Source organism: Narcine bancroftii, chromosome 7 (genome assembly GCF_036971445.1).
Source record: "Narcine bancroftii isolate sNarBan1 chromosome 7, sNarBan1.hap1, whole genome shotgun sequence".
Taxonomy (NCBI): domain Eukaryota; kingdom Metazoa; phylum Chordata; class Chondrichthyes; order Torpediniformes; family Narcinidae; genus Narcine; species Narcine bancroftii.
The window spans coordinates 38,140,126-38,161,638 of record NC_091475.1 but is presented as its reverse complement, the minus strand read 5'-3'; the positions used below and the strand labels follow the sequence as shown (position 1 = coordinate 38,161,638).

Here is a 21,513-nt window from a genome sequence, read left to right as displayed (position 1 = left end):
TGAAACCATGAAAAACAAAGATTTTTCCATTAGCATTGCCGGGCACCCCTTACAAAGGAAGAGTCCCCTCAGTTGCTGAATGTCTGGGGATTTGCCTCTAGCACTTCCACAATCTTTTAATTGCAAGTGGTAGCAATTGGCAAGAAAATAAATCTGTATGGAGAGTTGGACTGAGAATATACTGCTTGAAACACTGGTTCAAATTCAATTGTTCCTTTGCGTGGGGGGTGGGGGGTGGAGTGGAAGTGCAGTTCTGTTGATATTTTAAGGCTTTTGAAGCAAATGTGATGTTGAGGAAGTTAGGAGTAGGGCTAACTGGATTAATCAAGGAACTACAATAGATGTGATGGTAAAACAGCCACTTCCTGTACCCCCAAATTATTTGTATTAAAACTTTCCATCCAAAGAGCTCCTTTTCTGGATCTGTTTTATGCTTTTGACTCTATTTCTGATCTCATTTATTCTTTTTTCTTTGGCTTGGCTTCGTGGACAAAGATTTATGCGGGGGTATGTCTACGTCTGCTGCAGGCTCGTTGGTGACTGACAAGTCCGATGTGGGACAGGCAGGCACGGTTGCAGCGGTTGCAAGGGAAAATTGGTGGGTTGGGGTTGGGTGTTGGGTTTTTCCTCCTTTGTCTTTTGTCAGTGAGGTGGGATCTGTGGTCTTCTTCAAAGGAGGTTGCTGTCCGTCGAACTGTGAGGCACCAAGATGCACAGTTGGAGGCGAGATCAGCCCACTGGCGGTGGTCAATGTGGCAGGCACCAAGAGATTTCTTTCAACAGTCCTTGTACCTCTTCTTTGGTGCACCTCTGTCTTGGTGGCCAGTGGAGAGCTCGCTCATTTATTCATGCTAGGTTGAAACCTTTGTAAAGACATGTGAGTAGAACAGTAACCATACAGAAAACCTTTTTGTGTACATGGCTATCTATTTATTTTTCCCTCGTGTTTTCAACTGAGCCCAAGAATTCATTCTGTTCATTAACTCAGTAGCCTATTACCTTTTAAAGAATGTGTTAACTAAGATGAGCCTTAGTAACTGTAGGAAAAATACAACTTTGAAGGGTTGGGAAGGATGGAGACGAAGGATTGGGGAGTTTCCTCAAACTCTTCCAACTTTGTCCCTTGTTGAGGTATGTTGAGACTGAACTTTAATCTTTTTGTTCCATCACCTTTTGCTGAAAGAACCTTGTAAAACACTGAATTGTTGCCTGGTTTTACCATTTCTATTTCTTCAGTGTACTTGTGATTTGGATGAAATTGTAGTTTCATCCTCCAAGGAACTTATAATTTAAAATTATTTGGTTATGAATGTTTGAATTTTATAAATAACAAATTATTTTCCTCCCAACTACCAGTGTGCAAGGCTTGCTTTCATAAAGAGTGCTTCAAGACACAATGTCCCAAGTGTGCAAGGATTTGTGCACAGAAGGAACGCTTTCTGCCTTTCCAACAGACAACTGGCTGAGTGAGGTGAAATGCTGTGGGAGTTGGTGGATTTCTGTTTTAAAACATGATGCCACCTTCCATGCTTTTTAAAATGAACAAAGTGATGACGTCTGGAACGCCGCATGTTTTTTGATCTTGTCCAGCAATGAAGTACCTTCACTGGTTACCTTGGTAACCATTTCCTATTCTCTACTAGGGAGGCTACTTTACTATTGAGCTGATGATGTGAATTATAATTTAAAACTTTTCTAGAACCTGAGGAACTTGCCCTTCTAACTTTAAGGTTAGGATCTAATATTTTGTCTTTGTGGTTGTATTTTTGGGATACACAGATGTGTATGTATATTTAAAAAAAAAAAAATAGCCTAATATTAGGGACAGGCTTTTGTCGGTGTGAGCAGGAATGTTTAAATTCAGGTTTTGATATTCCAGCCTACTATTGCTTCCAAATTGTTACTTTGTGACAAAATAAGAAAGCAGTCCTTCATAATAGAACATCAATATTTGAAGGGAGAGAAAGGAGTTAAATATCATAATCCAATTCCTCACTTGAATTTCCTTGGTTTTTCTGAATGCTTAAATGTTGGTACTCAGCCAACATGGCTGGTTCTTACCCTGCCCCATTATTTCTTGTTTCTATTCTGTTGACTTGAGCATTTGAAATTGGTACCAGCAGTACCACAGGCATCAGTAGCACTTGAGATTCTCCTGCACTAACATAAAAAGCCATTGGCTAGTAGACTAACCTATACTTGTGATCCAATTTATGAAAGATATTATTTTGGTGGCATAATTTATTGTTTCGACATTGATTGAAAATGAAGTTCAGACAGTTTCCCCCCTCTGTTGTCTCTGCAAAACAGTCTAGCTACCTTCTCAAAAGAAGGGGCTAACTAAATATTGGTTAAAAGGAAAAGCTCTTCCTATTCTATTCAAAAGCATGGACAACATTCCAGATGTTCTTTTTCTCTTCCCAATCTGGGCTGTCAATGTTGAGTGAAGGAGATACAATTTCAATTTGTACATTTGAAAACTTGCATTTAAATTTACTTTTTTCATAAGTTTAAACTTTTAAATATTTTAAAGAATCACCTTTAAATGCTACAAAATGCAGCATTTTTATAATTTGAACTGTCTATCTGCAAGAATTTAATTTTAAAGCAGATAATCTTTAAAAAAAAAAGCAGCTAATGGATTTGACACTTGCATGGTCCTGACTGAGGCTTCTATTTTTCTCAAAGGCTAGCTAGTTTTGTGAAGTTGTTTGTTACTTTTTGGAGAGACGTATAGGAGCAGTCTTGTTTAACAGCGTTGTTGCAAAGAAAATATTTACCAACCACTTGAATGCTGTTTTTAAAGGCATTATTCTGGGAAGTTAAATTGTCAAAACCATAGCAGCAAGGCAACTTTTTAAAAAAACCTTGAAGTTATGTTTTGTGAAGTTTAAGTACAAATATTTATGAAATTGCTTTGTTCTCCATTTTAATGAGAAATTTACAATGGACATGCTCATTTAAAATGGCAGAATCAAGGAATTTTATTTGACCATATTAAATGTTTGTAACTTAATATTCCCACAGCATAATTTCAAGGAGCTATTTTATGGTCAAGTATTTAAGATGTCTTAAAAATTCTACTTTTGTCATGTTATTGTTTCACCTTGGCTCATGACGTGCCCTTTAACCAAGTCTGTTATGATGGCCCCAGTAAGTGGAAAATCTAAATTGTTTTTTTCAATTAAATCTTTGTGCATTCTACAGTTTGTATCCCTCTTTAATCCCTAAAAGTTCACAAAATGTTTATGCCAGAAATAATGTGCAGTTACTACAGACTAATTAAATACATACCTCTATGATTATCTGGAGAGCTGTTTCCCTTTTATCTGAGATTTGGACCATATTTTGTGGATCATTGGGTCAAAATGGCCTGATTTTTGTATTTAATCTGTAAAATTCTAAATAACCACTTTTGAAAACTAATATTTATAATAGTTAAATCCAAAAAAGTAGATAGTCTAGTGTGCTATCAATCTAGAACTATAATCAAACAAAGAGGGAAAGATCAAGTGGCAGTAGATTTTATCACTAATAAGGCAAAGAGCTGCAGTAATGCATTTTGGTAGCTCCTTCATAACTTGAGTATGATTTGTGTATTAAATGTTTGTTCATATTTGCAAAGCAATATTTGTGGCACTAAACTCTGAAGTACTATTGAGGTATGAAGTTTTTTTTGTATTGGTCCATATATCCACACAAGAGTATTCTAGAATAGCAGCCGGGCAACTAAGTGAGGATTGGTACCTTCTGTCCTGGAAGCTGATTACAGTGCAAACTGAAAGCTCATAAACTGCTTCTCCCTTTGGCTTTTGTGCCCAGCATTCAAGGACCGAACGGTATGTGGATAGATCAATTCAACTAGAGAACCTGTTGTGACAGAATATTTTCCATTTTCTGTTTTGCTTTCATGTACTTTTTAGAGGAAACCATAAATTCTATGAAGTTAGACACCTATTTATATCTAGGAGGTGATCTGTGGGTGGAAACAAAGGGAAAATTTCTACTTGAAATGGAAATTGCTGCCATGTATAATCTAAATCCCCTTGTGCTTTTGATGCAGCGGTTAATGGTACTTTTGATATAATGCTCAATAAAACCAGTAATGCTTCAGACTGTGGTTTTGTTTGAGCTTGCTGTTGAACTTGGGAGAATACTATTAAAAAGTCATGAATGACCAGGACAATCTGGTGACATTTACTAAGAACATCTGTATTTGGATGTGAATAGATTTGGAAAGATTTGGGTACTGTTTTGTACTGTGGTTTGAATAGCTTTCTGTATTTGCTCCTTACACATCCATGCCTATGAATATATCCCTATTTTTGGCAAGAGATGAATGGAGGCATGCACTTAGTGCTTGGATCTCCCAAGTATTTTGAACTTTTTCCCCAGTAATATTGAGTGGTGGTAGGCAGTGGCAAGAGATGCATTGAACACTTTCCCATGCCAAAAATTGTTTTTCTTTACACATTAACTTTAGTAGAAAATAGTTTATTTTTAATAGTGTAGCTCACTTGTATAATGAGAGCCAGCTCCTTTTGTAAAATTATTCTCAAGAGTTTCAATTGATTGTCTTTGTAGAAAATAACTTTTGGGGTATCATTGGATATGTGTGTGTGTATGTGTATATATATATATATATATATATATATATATATATAAAACTCTTGCACTTTGTATTTTTTAAAAAATCCATTTTCTCAGTGTTTACCTTGTCTGAGAGACACAATAAAATGGACTATTTCATATGTGTACCAAAACTTCATCTGCATGCTTTGAATGTTACACTGCAGTAATGTGAAACTACTGTTTGTTTCAAAGTTTCTGCCATAATTCATCTGATTTATATTGTTAGCTTTTCCTCCATTTAATATCTGACATTAGGTACTTTTATACAGCCGCTGAGAAGCGGAAAATTTGAAAAAAAATTTCTGCTCTGGTGGCAGTTTTTAGATTTTAAAAAAAGTAAAAGGAATTTGTTTTTTAAAAATTCCATCCTGACATTTTTCCTCTAAGACCCCTACACTTTTTTGTGGAGTGGCTGCAGTCTAATTGACTGCAGGCACTCAGCAAAAATGGGCTCCTAGCCCCGTCTGCCTTGCTCTTAGTCCTGTCCATCCGTCACTCCCAGCCCCCCAGCTGAGGGTGATGAAGGATGACCTACTCTCACCTCAACCTACCCCCACATCAAACATCCAGCCTCCGAAATAACCACAACTGCAGTGTAAACACCTTGCCTGTGAATGGCCACTCGAGAGGTAAGTATGCTTAAAAAAAATTCCACTGTATTTCCAATTGTAATTTCTCATTGTTCTTTAGAGCTTTGAAAACAACTAGACTTGGGTTGCAAGCAACAACATAGATTTGCATCACATTAAGGAAATTCCACCTGAAAACATTATCTAATTCTCACTGAGATTAACAGTGATGCATGAATGCTGTACTCCACTAAAGCTGGATATTTTGCAACAAATTTTGACAACTTTGAATTGAATAAGATTACTCCATTTGCTGCCATCAGATTCATTTCCTCCATCAACTTCATTGGCATAATCACAAAAGATGCAAAAAAAACCTTTTAAGTTTAAGTCTAATCACCCTGGCCTGAACATTTATCACCAATATCCATTCTTCTAGTTAATTATAAAATCCCTCCCCTTAACAGTGAGTGCCTTTGTAACAAGGACAATAGGGTAGGCAGCCTTCAGCATTAAAAGAGCCATCTGGGCCTGTTTCCCACCAAATAAAACCCATCTGGAGCCGCAAATCCAGTTTAATTTCTAAAATGAAGAAAACACTGCAGGTATAGTTTCATTACACATATGCTATATATATAAGGACTATAATTTGTTACATTTATGAAATGAAGAAACTACAAACAATAAATGACTGACATTTTATTTGTTTGTAACAAAGCAAAACAAATTCTTTTGAACTCTTTATATAAAAAGACACTGGCACCTATAAGTTTCAAATAAAATACACAATGCAGACCTGTTTGAGTCCATCCCTTATTTGTGGAATTTTTAAAAAAAGAAATATTCGCTTTAATTAAAAAGAGGAAACAAAAAAATCCTAGTTTGTATTTTATTCTGAATGTTGCCATCATCCATTGATTTCCTCAGTCGTGTAGCTACTACAGTCAACTGCCAACCTAAATATAAAACACAACTACATCAGTCAGGGTCCAATATAAAAATATATTTGCAAAATAATAACTTGTTAAATGATTTCTTTCACCTGGTTAATGTGACTTCTGCTCCTGAACCTCACTGCAGAGCTGATCAATATCAGGGCTAAGACATCACTTTGATCTTCATGCAGGATTGCATGCTGTCATCTGTGAGGCGTGAGTGATGTTTGCTTTTTATATAGTTCATGCTGGAGAAAACCTGCTCGCATAAGTATGTGGATTCAAAGATCGACAGGACTCTGAATATTTTTTCATGTTCATATAAGTGTCGGGAATTGAATTCCATTTTTGAACACAAGGTTTGTCCGGTTTGGGGAGGTTTTCAATTTCACTCCATTTGTGCTTCTGAGCAAGAATGGCTTTCTGACGAGCAATACCTTCAAGATCAGCTGTCAAGCTTCTGAACTTAGACACCCATAAGTCTTTGTCAGCTATTTCGGCCAGTTCAATCTCAAGATTGGGTTGACTTGCATCTGTAAATGCAGTCATATTCAACAGGGATAAATCTATGTTTAGGGGAATGACAGGGAAGGACTTTTTTTTTCCTCTCTGAACTCTCAGAATTTTTCCCCAAACACAGTTTGCATTGCAATGATTGCTGTAAATGTTCATAATTGATCTGATTGTGTGCTTCTTTGAACTCTCTGAGGGGAAGTGAGACAGTGTACCTCTTTGTACATCTCTAGCAAACACTGTCATCTTGCACTCAAACACCAAAACCTCCTCCAGCATCTGCAGGGCTGAGCCTTTTTTCCCCTGAAGACTTTTCTCAGCATGTTAAGGTGTGCTATCATATCCACCGCATGCGGCTCCAGAGTTATTATTTTGCAAATATATTTTTTTCCAGCCAATCTGGCTGCTTTAGCTCTGGAATGTGAGCCCTTTGCTTTCCAGGAAAGTTTTTACAAGCTCCAGACACACAGCAAACCACTTCACCTCCCCTTTGGACAGCCACCGGACTTTGTTGTGCAGCAGGAGATCAAAGTGTGTGCTTTCAACTTCTTCCAACAATGAACGGAACTGTCGATGGTTTAATCCTTTTGCCATTATTTTGTTCACTATCTGTATGACAAGATTCATCACTTCTGTGTATTCCAGAGGAAACATTTGAGTCCACAATGCTTCTTGATGTAGATGCAGTGAAACATCAGCTGTTTTCTATCTAGCGACTTCTGAAGTAAAGTCATAAATCCCTTCTGTGCTTCTGTCATACTCGGTGTCCCATCAGTAGCCACCGACACCAAGTGGGTGGTGTTTTTTTTTTCCTTTGGTCTTTAAACAATCAACTCGATGATTTCTTCCTGTGGCCCAGCACATATCTGCATAATATCGCTATTTTCTGAATATCACTTTCATCTTTTGATTCGTCATGGGTGAATGGGTACGCTGAAGCTGAATTAATGTCCCTAATTAGTTGACTGGTGATATTTGCTGCCATTTTTATGGTCCTGTCCTTGACAGAATGGCATTTATCTGATTTTTTGAATAATTTTACTCTTATTTTTGAAGTCTGAGACTAGATGTTCTAATATCTTGATAAACGATTCTTTATATAGATGCCGGGCTGTGACAGGTATCAACCACTACAGTGTTGTGATGCAAATTTTGATCAAAATATTACAACATATTTTAATGTTACAAGATCACCTTAATCTCCAAAATAATTATTGCATTGATAAAACTAACTAAATAAAAAAAATAATTTAAATAAAATAGCCATTTACTGTATTCACATTTTTTCAAAGCCAAAGACGAAAGAGCCGCATGTGGCTCCAGAGCCATGGGTTGCAGACCCCTGATTTAAGCCAATCACCTGAGAATTATTTTTTTTAAATGTCCACCCTCTTCCCCAGGAGGCATCCCAGTCAGCTGTTAATAGGAGCTCTATTCTTGTTTTTGATTTTTAAAGTTCCTTCACTAATGCAACAGTAATGGAATTCCTGATTGACCACTTGTAATACAGGGAGTCTGAAATATTGATTCTAGTGATGGGATGCAAAGGGAATGTGGGTCTCAGTGAGCCATACAACATTTACCTTATTCATCCTATAAACCAAAGTTGTGGTAGATTGGATGAACTTTTCTGGAACTGGGAGGAAAGATTTCAGTGATGTTCAGACTTTAGTAGCAGTTGTAATCATGAGTTTTACACAGAAATACCACAACATTGCTGTCAGGAAGACATGGCATAAAGCTGAACAAAGCTGGCATAATGCTGGGTCAGTGTGTCTTTTTACACAGCAAGCCAGCAATCTGGGACCAACAGACTGGATGTGTAACTCAGCAGTGTTGGTGTCACGTATAACGTACTGTATTTGATTGTATGTTAGACCCACTTTTTTTCCCAAAGGCTCAAAAATATTCCCCTGGTCTTGTATGTGAAGTTGAAATTGGGGTGGTAACGAGGAGTATCAGTGACGATGATCATTGCTGCATGGCTCACTAACATCTCCACTATATTGTTGGTGGCAGGAGACACCCAGCAGCCTGCTGTCGGTCCCCACACTGGTCATTGTGTTGAGAAGTGTCAGATTTGAGAGTTCTGATGCAAGGATTTGCGATTAAACATTACTTTTAACACAATTAATAGAAGAGCATGGTAAAATGGTAGCATGAATAAAACATGCTACTATTTACTGCAAGTATCGTTTTCATAGTGCATAGTGATCGTTTTCAATTTTTTTTTCTTTCCACTCACAGACCACTTTAAGTAATCCCTATGCCATAGGTGCTCTGATTAATAAAGGATTATTTGAGGTGGTCTGAGTGGGGGAAAAGTTGAGAACCACTGTTCTAGACCCAATTGTTACTGAAATATTTTGCTTAAGAAAAAATGTCACTGGCCCAGTTCCTTTGGAGTTATGAAACTGTGCACATAATGAGTCAATTTGGTATGATTAAAACTGGGTTTCAAATGTTTTCTTTCCACTCACGTACCACCTTAAGCAATCCCTTACTAACCACCACTAGCTATCATTGGGGTTGGGGTGGGTGGGAGTGGGTTGGTAGGTTTCAGACTGTTCAAACTGAGGACAAACCTATAGACCAGCTTGCTCACAGCACAAGGTGACTAGACACCTGAGAGCAGGGCAGTGGGTGTGGGGGCTGGTCTTTTATCACAATGCCACTAATCTCCTCTCCCTTAAGATCTGTCAGTGACTCCTGAATACATTCAGTAACTAAACATTCACACCCTCCTTGTGTAGAGTTCCAGATTCAGTACCCTTTGATGCATACTTTTTAAATTTTATTCATGAATGATCAAGCCCTGTTTTGAAAGATCAATGGCTGTCCCACATCTGTCCTGTCAAAATCATGAATGATGTACTTAAGTATTAAATAGTCTCACTCTCCTCCCAGCAACACATTAGTGCTTGACCCATCTAATGAAATGTGATACATCACTATTTCACCACCAGCTCATTTAATCTCCAGTTTCAGCCATTTCATCTACAGCTCATTTCAGACCTCTGCATTTATGGGAGCCTGCATAGACATCTGAGATGGGCTAAACCCCAAGTGCTTGCTGGTCAGGTATTCCCTCATGAACTATTCACTGGCAGCCAGATCAAGTCTACCTTTTATTTTTGCTGTATAATTGCAGGCTTTGAAATCAGAGGTGCCTGCAAGCTCACACCAAGACACAAGAGCAACTTGTCCGTGGACTACTCTTTGCAGACGATGCCGCTTTAGTTGCCCATTCAGAGCCAGTTCTTCAGCGCTTGACGTCCTGTTTTGCGGAAACTGCCAAAATGTTTGGCCTGGAAGTCAGCCTGAAGAAAACTGAGGTCCTCCATCAGCCAGCTCCCACCATGACTACCAGCCCCCCCACATCTCCATCGGGCACACAAAACTCAAAACGGTCAACCAGTTTACCTATCTCGGCTGCACCATTTCATCAGATGCAAGGATCGACAACGAGATAGACAACAGACTCGCCAAGGCAAATAGCGCTTTTGGAAGACTATACAAAAGAGTCTGGAAAAACAACCAACTAAAAAACCCCAAAGATAAGAGCCATTGTCATACCCACACTCCTGTTCGGCTCCGAATCATGGATCCTCTACCGGCATCACCTACGGCTCCTAGAACGCTTCCACCAGTGTTGTCTCCGCTCCATCCTAGAGCGAAGCGCTCTAGTATTTGCCAAAGCCCTTTCCTGCTCACAGTGTCAAAGGCTTTGGTGAGGTCAACAAAGGTGACGTAGAGTTCTTTGTTTTGTTCTCTGCACTTTTCTTGGAGCTGCCTGAGGGCAAAGACCATGTCAGTAGTTACTCTGTTTGCGCGAAAGCCACACTGTGATTCTGGGAGGACATTTTCGGCGACACTAGGTATTAGTCTATTAAGAAGAATCCTAGCGAAGATTTTGCCTGCAATGGAGAGCAGCGTGATTCCCCTGTAGTTTGAGCAGTCTGATTTCTCGCCTTTGTTTTTGTACAGGGTGATGATGATGGCATCACGAAGGTCGTGAGGCAGCTTTCCTTGGTCCCAGCAGAGCATGAAAAACTCATGCAGTTTGGTATGCAGAGCTTTGCCGCCTCTGGGGGGATTCCATCCATACCTGCTGCTTTGCCACTTTTCAGTTGTTCAATTGCCTTATATGTCTCTTCCCGGGTAAGGACCTCATCCAGCTCTAGACTCGAAGGTTGTTGAGGGAGCTGGGTGGATTCTTGGACTGAGTGGTTGGCACTGAAAAGGGATTGGAAGTGTTCTGACCATCAATTGAGGATGGATATCTTGTCGCTGAGGAGGACTTCGCCGTCTGAGCTGCGCAGAGGGCTTTGGACTTGGGGTGAGGGGCCGTACACAGCCTTTAGTGTCTCATAAAAACCCCTGAAGTCGCCAATGTCGGCGCTAAGCTGGGTTCATTTGGCAAGGCTAGTCCACCACTCATTTTGGATCTCCTGGAGTTTGTGCTGAAGATGGCTGCATGCGAGATGGAAGGCTCGTTTTTTTTTTCTCTGGCCAAGAAGGCTTTGCAAGGTGAGCCTGGTGGGCAGATCGCTTCTTTGCCAGCAGCTCCTGGATTTCCTGGTTGTTTTCGTCAAACCAGTCCTTGTTTTTCCTGGAGGAGAAGCCCAATACCTCTTCAGTGGATTGCAGTATGGCTGTTTTCAGCTGATCCCAAAGGGTTTCAGGAGACGTGTCCGTGAGGCAGTTTGCATCCTCGAGCTTTGCTTGGAGGTTTGCCTGGAAGTTTCCTCTCACTACATCTGACTGCAAGTTTCCAACATTGAGCCTCTTTCTGGGGACTCCACTGTTCTTGAACTTTGGCTTGAAGTGAAGGTTGAGCTTGCAGCGAATAAGCCGGTGGTCAGTGTGGCATTCTGCGCTGGGCATGACCCTGGTGTGGAGCACATCTCGTTTGTCTCTTCCTCGCACCAGAACGTAGTCCAGGAGGTGCCAGTTTTTGGATCGGGGATGCATCCAGGTAGTCTTCAGGCTCTCTCTACTGGAAAAGGGTGTTAGTAATGACAAGCCGCTGTTCTGCGCAGAGTTCCAACAGGAGGCGCCTGTTGTCATTGCACTTGCCGACACCATGCTTGCCAAGGATTCCTGGCCAGGTTTCTGAGTCTTTGCCGACGCGAGCGTTGAAGTCGCCAAGGATGACAACCTTGTCGACTGTAGGGGTGCGTTGGATGAGGTTGCGCAGATCAGTGTAGAACTTGTCCTTTTCTGCTGGTTCCGCCTGAAGGGTTGGAGCATAGACACTGATGAGGGTGATGCATCGCTTGTTTTGAAGGGGGAGTCGCATGGACATGATCCGGTCAGAGTGGCCTGTCGGGAGGTTTTCGAGTTTGAAGGCAATGGAGTTCTTGACCATGAAGCCAACACCAGATAGGCCTCGTTCAGCCTGAGGCTTGCGAGACCAGTAGAGTGTGTAGCCTGCGCCGTGTTCTTGGAGGCTGCCTACATCTGCAAGGCGGACTTCGCTGAGAGCAGCTATGTCGATGTTGAGTCTGAGTACTTCGTGTGCAATGAGGGCAGATCGACGTTCAGGTCGATGGCTGTCAGCCTTGTCTAGCATGGTTCTGATGTTCCATCATGCTAGCTTGAGTTTGTGTGCATCTTTTGAGGGGGAGGATGTGGACCTGTCCTCGGGCCTGCACAAAGGAGCTTTTAGGTGGAGTGCAGTGTGTGCAGTACTGGCCCCACCCTTTACACCCATGGTTTGTGTGCCATAGCCAAGCAAGCTGGGACGTGGCAGCGAGGTCCTTGGGTCATAGGTTTTATATCGGAGTGACCTTCTCCTATGCAGGTTGCTTAACCTGCAATGCTTACGTGCAAATACACAAAAAATACAGTACACATGTACATCCTTGCTTGAGTTGGTCCTGGAAAGCCAGATTGCCCTTTTACACAGACAGCATTCCAGCACTATTACTACCCCCAATTTTGTGTCAGTTTCACAGCAAGTGTAGTATTTATATATAAAAAAGCTGCAAATATCCTAGAATGAAGTAGCTGTATTTAAAAACTCTATAGATTCAACTAATCTCCCTTTAATCTGATCAGAGATTGCTCAATGATTAAATATCCTTTCTCACATTAATATAACTTGCCAGAATGAGCTTTTAACATTGTGTATATTGGAATAAGTCCTTCATTTAAGAGATAACTTGAAATGCTACCTTCAGCTTCTCTCCACAGCTGTTGGCTGATTCATCAAATTGATCCAGCATTTCTGGTTATTTCAAATATTTCAGCACTTTTTGCTTTTGAAGTTAGCCTCAGGTGATGACATTTAACTTCAGCTGAGTTTTACTTATCCTTTGGAAAAGGCTAAATTTTGAAAGTACAAAGCTTCCAATGGACTTGTGCCTTTTTTGGTAATAGTTATTTCTGTAACTAATAGATTTCTATGCTATAAAGAGACACACTTGTGATTTAAAAGTTTACTAAATAGCAAAGCTTCAATTTATTGCTAATGCACCAAAATTAACTTTTGGGATGATGGTACATTTGTGGAACCCAATGCTCCTTTGATGTAATACAAATATAGAAAACTGATCTTTTTAAAAGATCGTGTTTGTATTTGAAATGGGTGATGGGCTTTCTGATTGACATATGTATCCTGTTTGAATTGTTATGCCACCTGGTCTGTGCAACATCTTTTAGAAAGAGCTTGTAGTGCACTGCAGTTACATATCCAAAGGTAACATGGACTAATTAAATTTTTAAAAATTTGTTAATATAAACTAGTAAATATATTTCTAAGCACATTATGTTGCAGTACATTTCAATTAAAAAAAAAATGCCCAATGAGATGTCTGCCACTGTCAATTGTTCCATATCCATTTGGTTTTGATTTTTCCCTATAGCCAAATCTACTGGCCAAGAGTTTCTAGGACTAAGAAGGCAGGTACTGTAGGGCACCAAAACCTTGCAATTATATCATGTGAGCAGGCCACAAAGCTGGCAAAATTAATCTTTGGCAAAGGGAAGGCCACATCCAAATTTCTCCCATCAGATTTGTCAGAGTACATGCATGACATTATATACAACCCCAAGATTCTTTGTCCTGCAGGTGAGGCAGAATTACCATTTACAGTATTGGTAGTGGGAATGAAAGCACAGAATGTACCCATGTAAACAAAGAACTATACAGAAAGGTTGTGAACTCTCCCAACAGCATTACAGGCATTAGTCTTCGCTCCATTAAGGACATCAACAAGAGGCAGTACCTCAAGAAGGTGGCCTCTATCATTAAGGAACCCCCTACACCATAGGTGCTCTGTGATTAGCTGGTATGTGGATGGAAAAAAGTTTGAAAACCACTTTTAATTGTACCTAATTGACTTGTTATGTGCACTGTTTCATAACTCCAAAGGAAATGGGCCAATGACCATTTTTCTGAAGCAAAATATTTCAGTAACATTTGGGTCCAGAGCAGTGATTTTCAACCTCCCCTTCCCACTCACATCCCACCTTACTTATGGCATAGGGATTACTTGAAGTGGGATGTGAGTGAAAAGAAAAAGGTTGAAAACCACTGACCCAGAGGAAACCCCCGCAGACACAGGGAGAACGAATAAACCACAGTCGCTGGTGCGGTAAAGTATTGCATTAATTGTGTCTCCTTGTGGAAGGATGTCACTCTTGGAGAGGATGTGGAGGAAGTTACACCACCGATGAGAAGATGATCGGGCACTCATGGAGACATGGCAAAATTGGCTTTGTTCTCATTTTATAGAAGGCTAAGCAAGGAGGCTGGAAAAATCAGAAACTGGGGGTCACATTCAAGATGATGGGCAATAGAACTAGATGCAATGTGGATTTCTAAACAGCAAGTAAAATGCATGGCTTTAAAACGAGTGGGATGTGGAGGAATGGGAAGAATATTTAATAGCTATTTTCAAAAGTGAATACTATAAATACTTAAAGGAGAAAAGCTAATAAAGCAATGAGGAAAGAGAAGAAGGGAGAGATTATTTGGAAAATTCTGCCAAAGAAGTGGCAAGGGTTGTTCTTTCTGTGATTATCACCACACTTTCAAATATTGTTCTTGTGATGTTGTGAAAGGAGATAGATGGTTATAATTCAAAATGTGAGGGGCCGCCAGTCAAAAACTTTCAACCAATATTCTACCTTAGTAATCTTGTGCTTTGTATTGCTGAACAAAATTTTGATCTATGAGGTTGTGTTAAGGATTAGACACAAAATTTTAGTAGACTGTAGCTTAATTGAACATTTAAGTGCCAAATGAAAATTGATTCAGTTCGCAACACAAATGCTTTGAAGATAGCTGGTTTAAAGGAGATAATTGTCAAAGGTTTTTTTTATTTATACTCAAGATTATTTATTGTCACACTTAAAAACTGATCTTCCTTTAAAAACCTCATCAGCTCATCATGCAACTCAACTAAGATCAACTATGAAATAGCATGTTAATCCATTTTGGATATTACCTAAAATATTAATAGAACAAATGTGCACATGAAGTTCTTTAAAAAGTCCCCCAAAAATGTCATTATTGCTTATCAAGTTTATTTTGCCAAAAGTCTGGCACATTAGATATAACAAGGCACAGAATAAACACTTGGTACAGGTACTCCTTTTATATTGTGCGAAGTTTATAGTTCTCAATGAGTCTTGGACTTGAGAGACTGAAAGCAAGATGGTGAGCAGGCACAAAACAGGAATGGAAGACTTTTAATATTAAAAATGGTCTTACGTGGCCGGATCCAACGAAGTCCTGAACCAAACAGAGGCCCTTTGCAGCTGTCACAAACTGAAGCACTATTTCACAACAATTTAAAAAAAAAAAAACCCAAATTAGAACAAAATTAAATTTCAATGTAATTTACTACAAAGGTGTGAACTTTAACTTCACTTGGGTAGTGATTGTCATGAATAACAGGACATTTGTTTCTACTCCTTCCCTAACTCTGAATTAGCATTTTGTTTCATACCAAGCTAATTGATGGACCTGCTATTCCTTTGTTCACTAGAGCTGGATAAAGCATTCTGGAGCAGAACAGACTATATTGCACAATAGTGTGCACATAATGGTGCATTTTTTCCCCATCAACCTGGGTGGGGCATTGAACACAAGTGATGGGCTACCATGTTGAAGTTATACAAGATATAGGTGAGGCCACACTGAGAATACTGTTTGCAGTTTAGGTCACCTACCTATAGAAATTATATTCTAAAGTTTAAAAAGGCTCCAAAAGAGGTTTACGAAGTTGTTGCCAAGATTGGGAATTTGAGTCAACATAAGAGTGGCAAAACTTGGCCTGTTTTTCCTTACAGCATGAGCAGTTGAGAGGGGATTTAATTGAGGTCTATAAAATCATGAAGAATATGGATAAGGAGAATATTAACAGTCTGTTTCCTAAAGTAGGAGAATCTAAGATGAGAGGGGATTACTATAAGGTGAGGGGAGTAGGATTTGGAAAGGTGAGGGGACAGTTCTTCACTTAGAGGGGCAGTAGGCATATTGAATGAGCTGCCGTACAAATTGGTAGAGGCAGGTATCTTGGTTTCTTTTAAGGAAGACATTATTACATGGATAGGAGGGAATTTTAGGGGTATGGGTTTAATTTGTACAAGTGGGACTAAAGCATGAAGGCACTTTGTTCAGTATGGACAAGCTGGACCTATAGGCCTGTTCCCATGTTGTAAGACTCTGATTGTATAACTTAAATCAGAGGTAACCTGATGTATTATTGAGGCAGGCCCTGGTGTGATTGACCAACTAGCCAGGAAGACAACAAATCATTCTCAGATTCAGATTTAATGTCAGTACATAGGTGATATCACATACAACCCTAAAAATTCATTTTCCTGCGAATGAGGCAGAACTACCACTTAGTGGTATTGCAGAAAAAACTGTACACTACATACATATGTAAACAATTAAAGAACTATATACAGATAAAGAATGTAAACAAACTGACCATGCAATACAGAGAGATTTTGCACAAGTAAAAGTCCTTAAATTAGTCCCTGATTGAGTTTGTTGTTGAGGAGTCTGATGGGGGAAGGGGAGCTTCCTTTCTTCTGCCATTATTGATACTGTTCACTTTTTAAATAATTTTTTTATTTTTCACACTGTGAACCATATCAACCAAAATATATACAAATGTTTCTCATTAAATATACACAGTGGCATTTTCTCCCTTTTTTCCCCCCCTACCCTCCCTCCCCCCATCCCATCCCCCTCCAAAACCAGTAAAAATTCAACATATACAATACAATAAACCCATTAAACAATGTCATCACACAATGAAAAATAAACAAGAAAAATGTGTCATCTACTTTTATACACTGGATTAAGTCGTTTTGTCTTCTTATCATTTTAGGGGGTGGAGGTCTGAGGCAAGCCCTCTCTGTTATGTTCTATGTATGGTTCCCAAATTTGTTCAAATAATGTGATTTTATTTTTTAAATTGTTTTTTTTCCAATGGAATACGTTTATTCATTTCCATGTATCATTGCTGTATTCTCAGGCTCTCTTCCATTTTCCAAGTTGACATTATACATTTTTTTGCTACTGCTAAGGCTATCATAATAAATCTTTTTTGCGCTTTATCCAATTTGAGGCCTAATTTCTTACTTCTTATGTTACTTAAAAGAAAGATCTCTGGATTTTTTGGTATGTTATTTTTTGTGATTTTTATTTAATATCTGATTTAGATCTTCCCAAAACGTATTCACTTTCGTACATGCCCAAATTGTATGCATTGTTGTTCCCAATTCCTTCTTACAGTGAAAACATCTATCTGATAATGTTGGATCCCATTCTTTTAATTTTTGAGGCGTGTATTATACTGTATCATGCGTAATCTTGTGTTTATTGTATTCTTCATAGTTCCAGAACATAACTTTTCCCATGTTTCATTTTTTATCTTTGTTTAAATCCTTTTCCCACTTTTTAGGTTTATAGCTTATTTCATAATTTTCCTTATCTTGCAGCTTAATGTACATGTTCGTTATAAATCTTTTAATTATCATTGTGTCTGTAATCACATATTCAAAGCTGCTTCCTCTGGTAATCTCAATCTGTTTCCCAATTTATCCTTTAAATAAGCTTTCAGTTGGTGATATGCAAACATTGTACTATTCCATATTTGTATTCCATATTTCCATATTCCATAACTGTTCAAATGTTAATAAACTATTTCCTAAAAAAACAATTTTCTATTCTTTTGATTCCTTTTCTCTCCCATTCTCTAAAGGAAAGGTTATCTATTGTAAAAGGGTTTAGTGGGTTTTGTGTCAGTAACAATTTTGGTATTTGGTAATTCATTTTTTTCCTTTCTAAGTGGATCTTCTTCCATATATTAAGTAAATGATGCAATACTGGTGAGCTATTATGTTGCTGTAGAGCTCGTCGAAAGAACCAAAGACTTGTTGATCCAAACCAAGGCTTTTATTAGCAAAAGACAGGAGCTCTTCACAGTTGGCCGACCAGTCCGGAATGATCTGACCTGGTAGGGACACAACCCTTTAAGGCCCAGACAGTAGGCGTGGCTAAGCTCTCAGCCAATCGCTGTAAGCACAGTCATTACACTCTAGATACTGTAACTATATACATTGGTGATAGGTCTGTACTATCACAATTGCACCAGCTTTTCATTCCACTTATAAAGTATATGTTCCGGTACCTTCTCCCCTATTTTATCTAGCTCTATCTTAGTCCAGTCTGGTTTTTCCCTTGTCTGGTAAAAGTCTGATAAATACCTTAATTGTGCGGCTCTATAATAATTTTTACAGTTTGGTAACTGTAAACCACCTTGGTTATACCTCTCTGTTAATTTATCTTAACGTTATCCTCAGTTTCCCCCCTTTCCACAAGAATTTCCTTATTATTCTCTTTAGTTCCTTAAAGAATTTCTCTGCTAAGGGAATTGGTAATAATTGAAATAAGTATTGTATCCTTGGGAACACATTCATTTTAATGCAATTTACCCTCCCTATCAATGTTAGTGGTAATTCTTTCCAATGTTCTAAGTCTTCCTGCAATTTCTTTATTAGTGGTTGATAATCTAGTCTGTACAAGTGGCTTAAGTTATTATCTCACCTGATACCTAGGTATCGGATTGCTTGTGTTTGCCATTTAAATGGTGATTCTTTTTTAAATTCTGTATAATCCGTGTTACTCACTGGCATCACTTCACTTTTATTTGCATTGATCTTATACCCAGATATTTCTCCATATTCCTTCAATTTCTTATGTAATTCTTTTATTGATATTTCTGATTCTGTTAGGTATACTATGATGTCATCTGCAAATAAGCAGATTTTATACTCCTTCTCCTTTATTTTTATCCCTTTTATTTTATTTTCTGTTCTTATCAGTTCTGCCAATGGTTCTTTTGCTCAGGCGAACAATGAGGGGGATAATGGACATCCCTGTCTAGTTGACCTACTTAATTTAAATTGGCTCGATACATATCCATTTACTGTTACCCTCGTCAACGGTCCATTATACAATGCTTTAATCCAATTAATATATTTTTCTGGTAGATTGAACCTTTGTAATACTTTAAATAAATAGTTCCACTCTACTCTGTCAAAGGTGTTTTCTGCGTCTAAAGCAACAGCCACTGTTGGTTTCTTATTTCCTTGAACTGCATGGATTAGATTATTAAGTTTACAGACATTATCTGCTGTTTGTCTTTTAATAAATCCAGTTTGATCTTGTTTTACTATTTTTGGTACACAATCGGCCAATCTGTTTGATAATAATTTTGCTATTATCTTATAATCTGAATTAAGTAGAGATATTGGTCTATACGATGCTGGTGTTAATGGATCCTTCCCCGTCTTTGGTATTACTGTAATTATTGCTGTCTTACATGAATCTGGCAAAACAGGAGGAAACCTATGCAGTCACAAGAACATGTAAGCTTCACACACAGAACTCCGGTCAATGGAATTGTGAGGGAGCAGCACTACTCTTGTCCCACTCTGTCACTCTCAATGTATCCTTACTGTCTTCAATATTGTAAAATCTGCTAATTTTGCAACCACTGGGACTATTTCAGAATCGAAAGAATTATAAATGATCAAAACCAATGTAAACAGTTTTTCAATACTAATCATAGTTTGAACATACACTCTGGGATCTAAGAAACTTGCCAGTTTTTAATTACATTAATATCTTCAGCATTTGTACTTCATTCATATAAATTCTTTATTCACATCAGACCATTTGTAACATGATAGCTTTGTTTGTGAACATAGGACATAAAACAGCAAGATATTTGGCCCATCATGTCTGTGCCAACCACGACGCAAATCTCAGCTAATCCCATTTGTCTGCATTAGGTCCCTATGTGATGATGCACGTGTTTGTAGTGGTGAACCAGCCCTGCTTGTCACACAAGGTCAGCGGGCAGCCATGGTGAGGATGGTGTTGCGGGGCCATCTATTCCAGTCCAGACCAGAAGGGTGCAAGCATGCTTGCGTCATCGTGACACAAGTGCTGGGACATTGGGGGTGGGACCTGTGATGAGCTCAAAGGCTGCAGCGCGGAATTCAAAATAAAGCACTTGTGATACTCGAGCTCCCAGCCTGTTGTTTCAGTCTCTTCACTGCGCTTGCTTACAACACGGTACATTGGTGACTCCTACGAATCTGAAGACTCAACACAATGGAACCAGCAGTTGTTGGTGCCATTGTGATGAAGCTGCCAACATTCTGGACAAGAAGGCCCCATACTTGGTTTGGCTAAGCAGAGGCCCAGTTCCAGATCAAACAGATAACCCCCGATTCGACAAGATACTTCTATGCCGTCAGCTCACTCGACCAGGAAGTCGCCTCATGAGTTGATGACCTTGTCCAGGTGACGCAATTGGAAGGCAAATACATGGCTCTGAAAAACCTCCTCATTAGCACGTAAGGCCTCTCATGACGTGAGAGAGCCGTCAGGCTCCTTCACTTGGATGGCCTATGCAATAGGACCCCCTCTGCCCTTGTGGATGAGATGCTCATACTGGCAGAAGGGCACAAGCCCTGTCTCATGTTCGAGCAGGGATTCCTCGTATTCGTATTTTGTGATAACCTTCTTTCTGTATGTTAAGCTTTGGGGGAGAGGGAGGGATGGGGAATAAGGGTTTTTTTATATGTATGTTTTATATTATATTTCTTTTCTTTTCCTTGTAAAATTTAAAATAAATTTTTCATAAAAAAGGCATTCCTCTACCAGATGCCCTAAGACATCAGACTCCTGTTGGCTGACGCAGATTTCAACAACCTGCGCAAGGTTGTGGCACGAGCGGACATTCTCTACCATTCCAAGCGTGAAGCCGTAGACTCAGTTAACTGTGTTACATGGCCACTGCCAAGGACAATGTCCAAATCCAGTCCACCACATGAACAGGCCCTGCCCCACCAGAAAGCAGAAAGGTCCGATCTCAAGTGGTGTTTGTTCCACCAACTTTGGGTGCATCTACATGCAGATGCCACTAGCCAAGTTCATTCCTGGGAAATGACGCGACCAGCCGCTGTCAGTGGCTGCAGTAACTGGTTGACCGAACAGCCTTCTCTCTGTCTGGGACAGCTTCTCAGGGTGCAGATTCCTTATAGACACGGGGGTAGAGATAAGTGTCATACCCACTATGATGCTTGAGACGAGCACGAGACCCAACGGCCCGTCCCTGCGTGCTGCCAATAACACTGCCATCAGAACCTTTGGCAAGAGGTAAATTCCTGTACGTTTCGAGGTCCAAAGGTCCTTCATGCGGCTTCAGTGGACAAACCTCTGTAGGGTGCGGATTTCCTGTGGGTACACTCCCTACTAGTCGATCTCCTGGACAGATGACTAGTTCGTGCTGAGACTTTCCAAACTGTGCCCCTCGGCATGT

At 39.5% G+C, this 21,513-nt stretch overlaps 2 protein-coding genes across 3 annotated transcripts in view; one reads left to right on the top strand and one right to left on the bottom strand.

Moving 5' to 3' along the window:
- rubcnl (rubicon like autophagy enhancer) overlaps positions 1 to 1,466 on the top strand; it is a 37,348-nt gene extending 35,882 nt beyond the window's left edge. Inside the window, 1 exon segment of the mRNA XM_069892441.1 lies at positions 1,357 to 1,466. Within this exon segment, the coding sequence (XP_069748542.1) occupies positions 1,357 to 1,466 (110 nt within the window).
- Positions 1,467 to 15,167: 13,701 nt separating this feature from the next.
- LOC138738770 (leucine-rich repeat-containing protein 63) overlaps positions 15,168 to 21,513 on the bottom strand; it is a 61,229-nt gene continuing 54,883 nt past the window's right edge. For both annotated transcript variants that reach the window (XM_069889660.1, XM_069889659.1), the window contains exon 10: positions 15,168 to 15,436. In XM_069889660.1, coding sequence (XP_069745761.1) covers positions 15,280 to 15,436 — 157 coding nt within the window. In that variant the 3' untranslated portion in view covers positions 15,168 to 15,279. The remainder of the gene's footprint in view (positions 15,437 to 21,513) is intronic.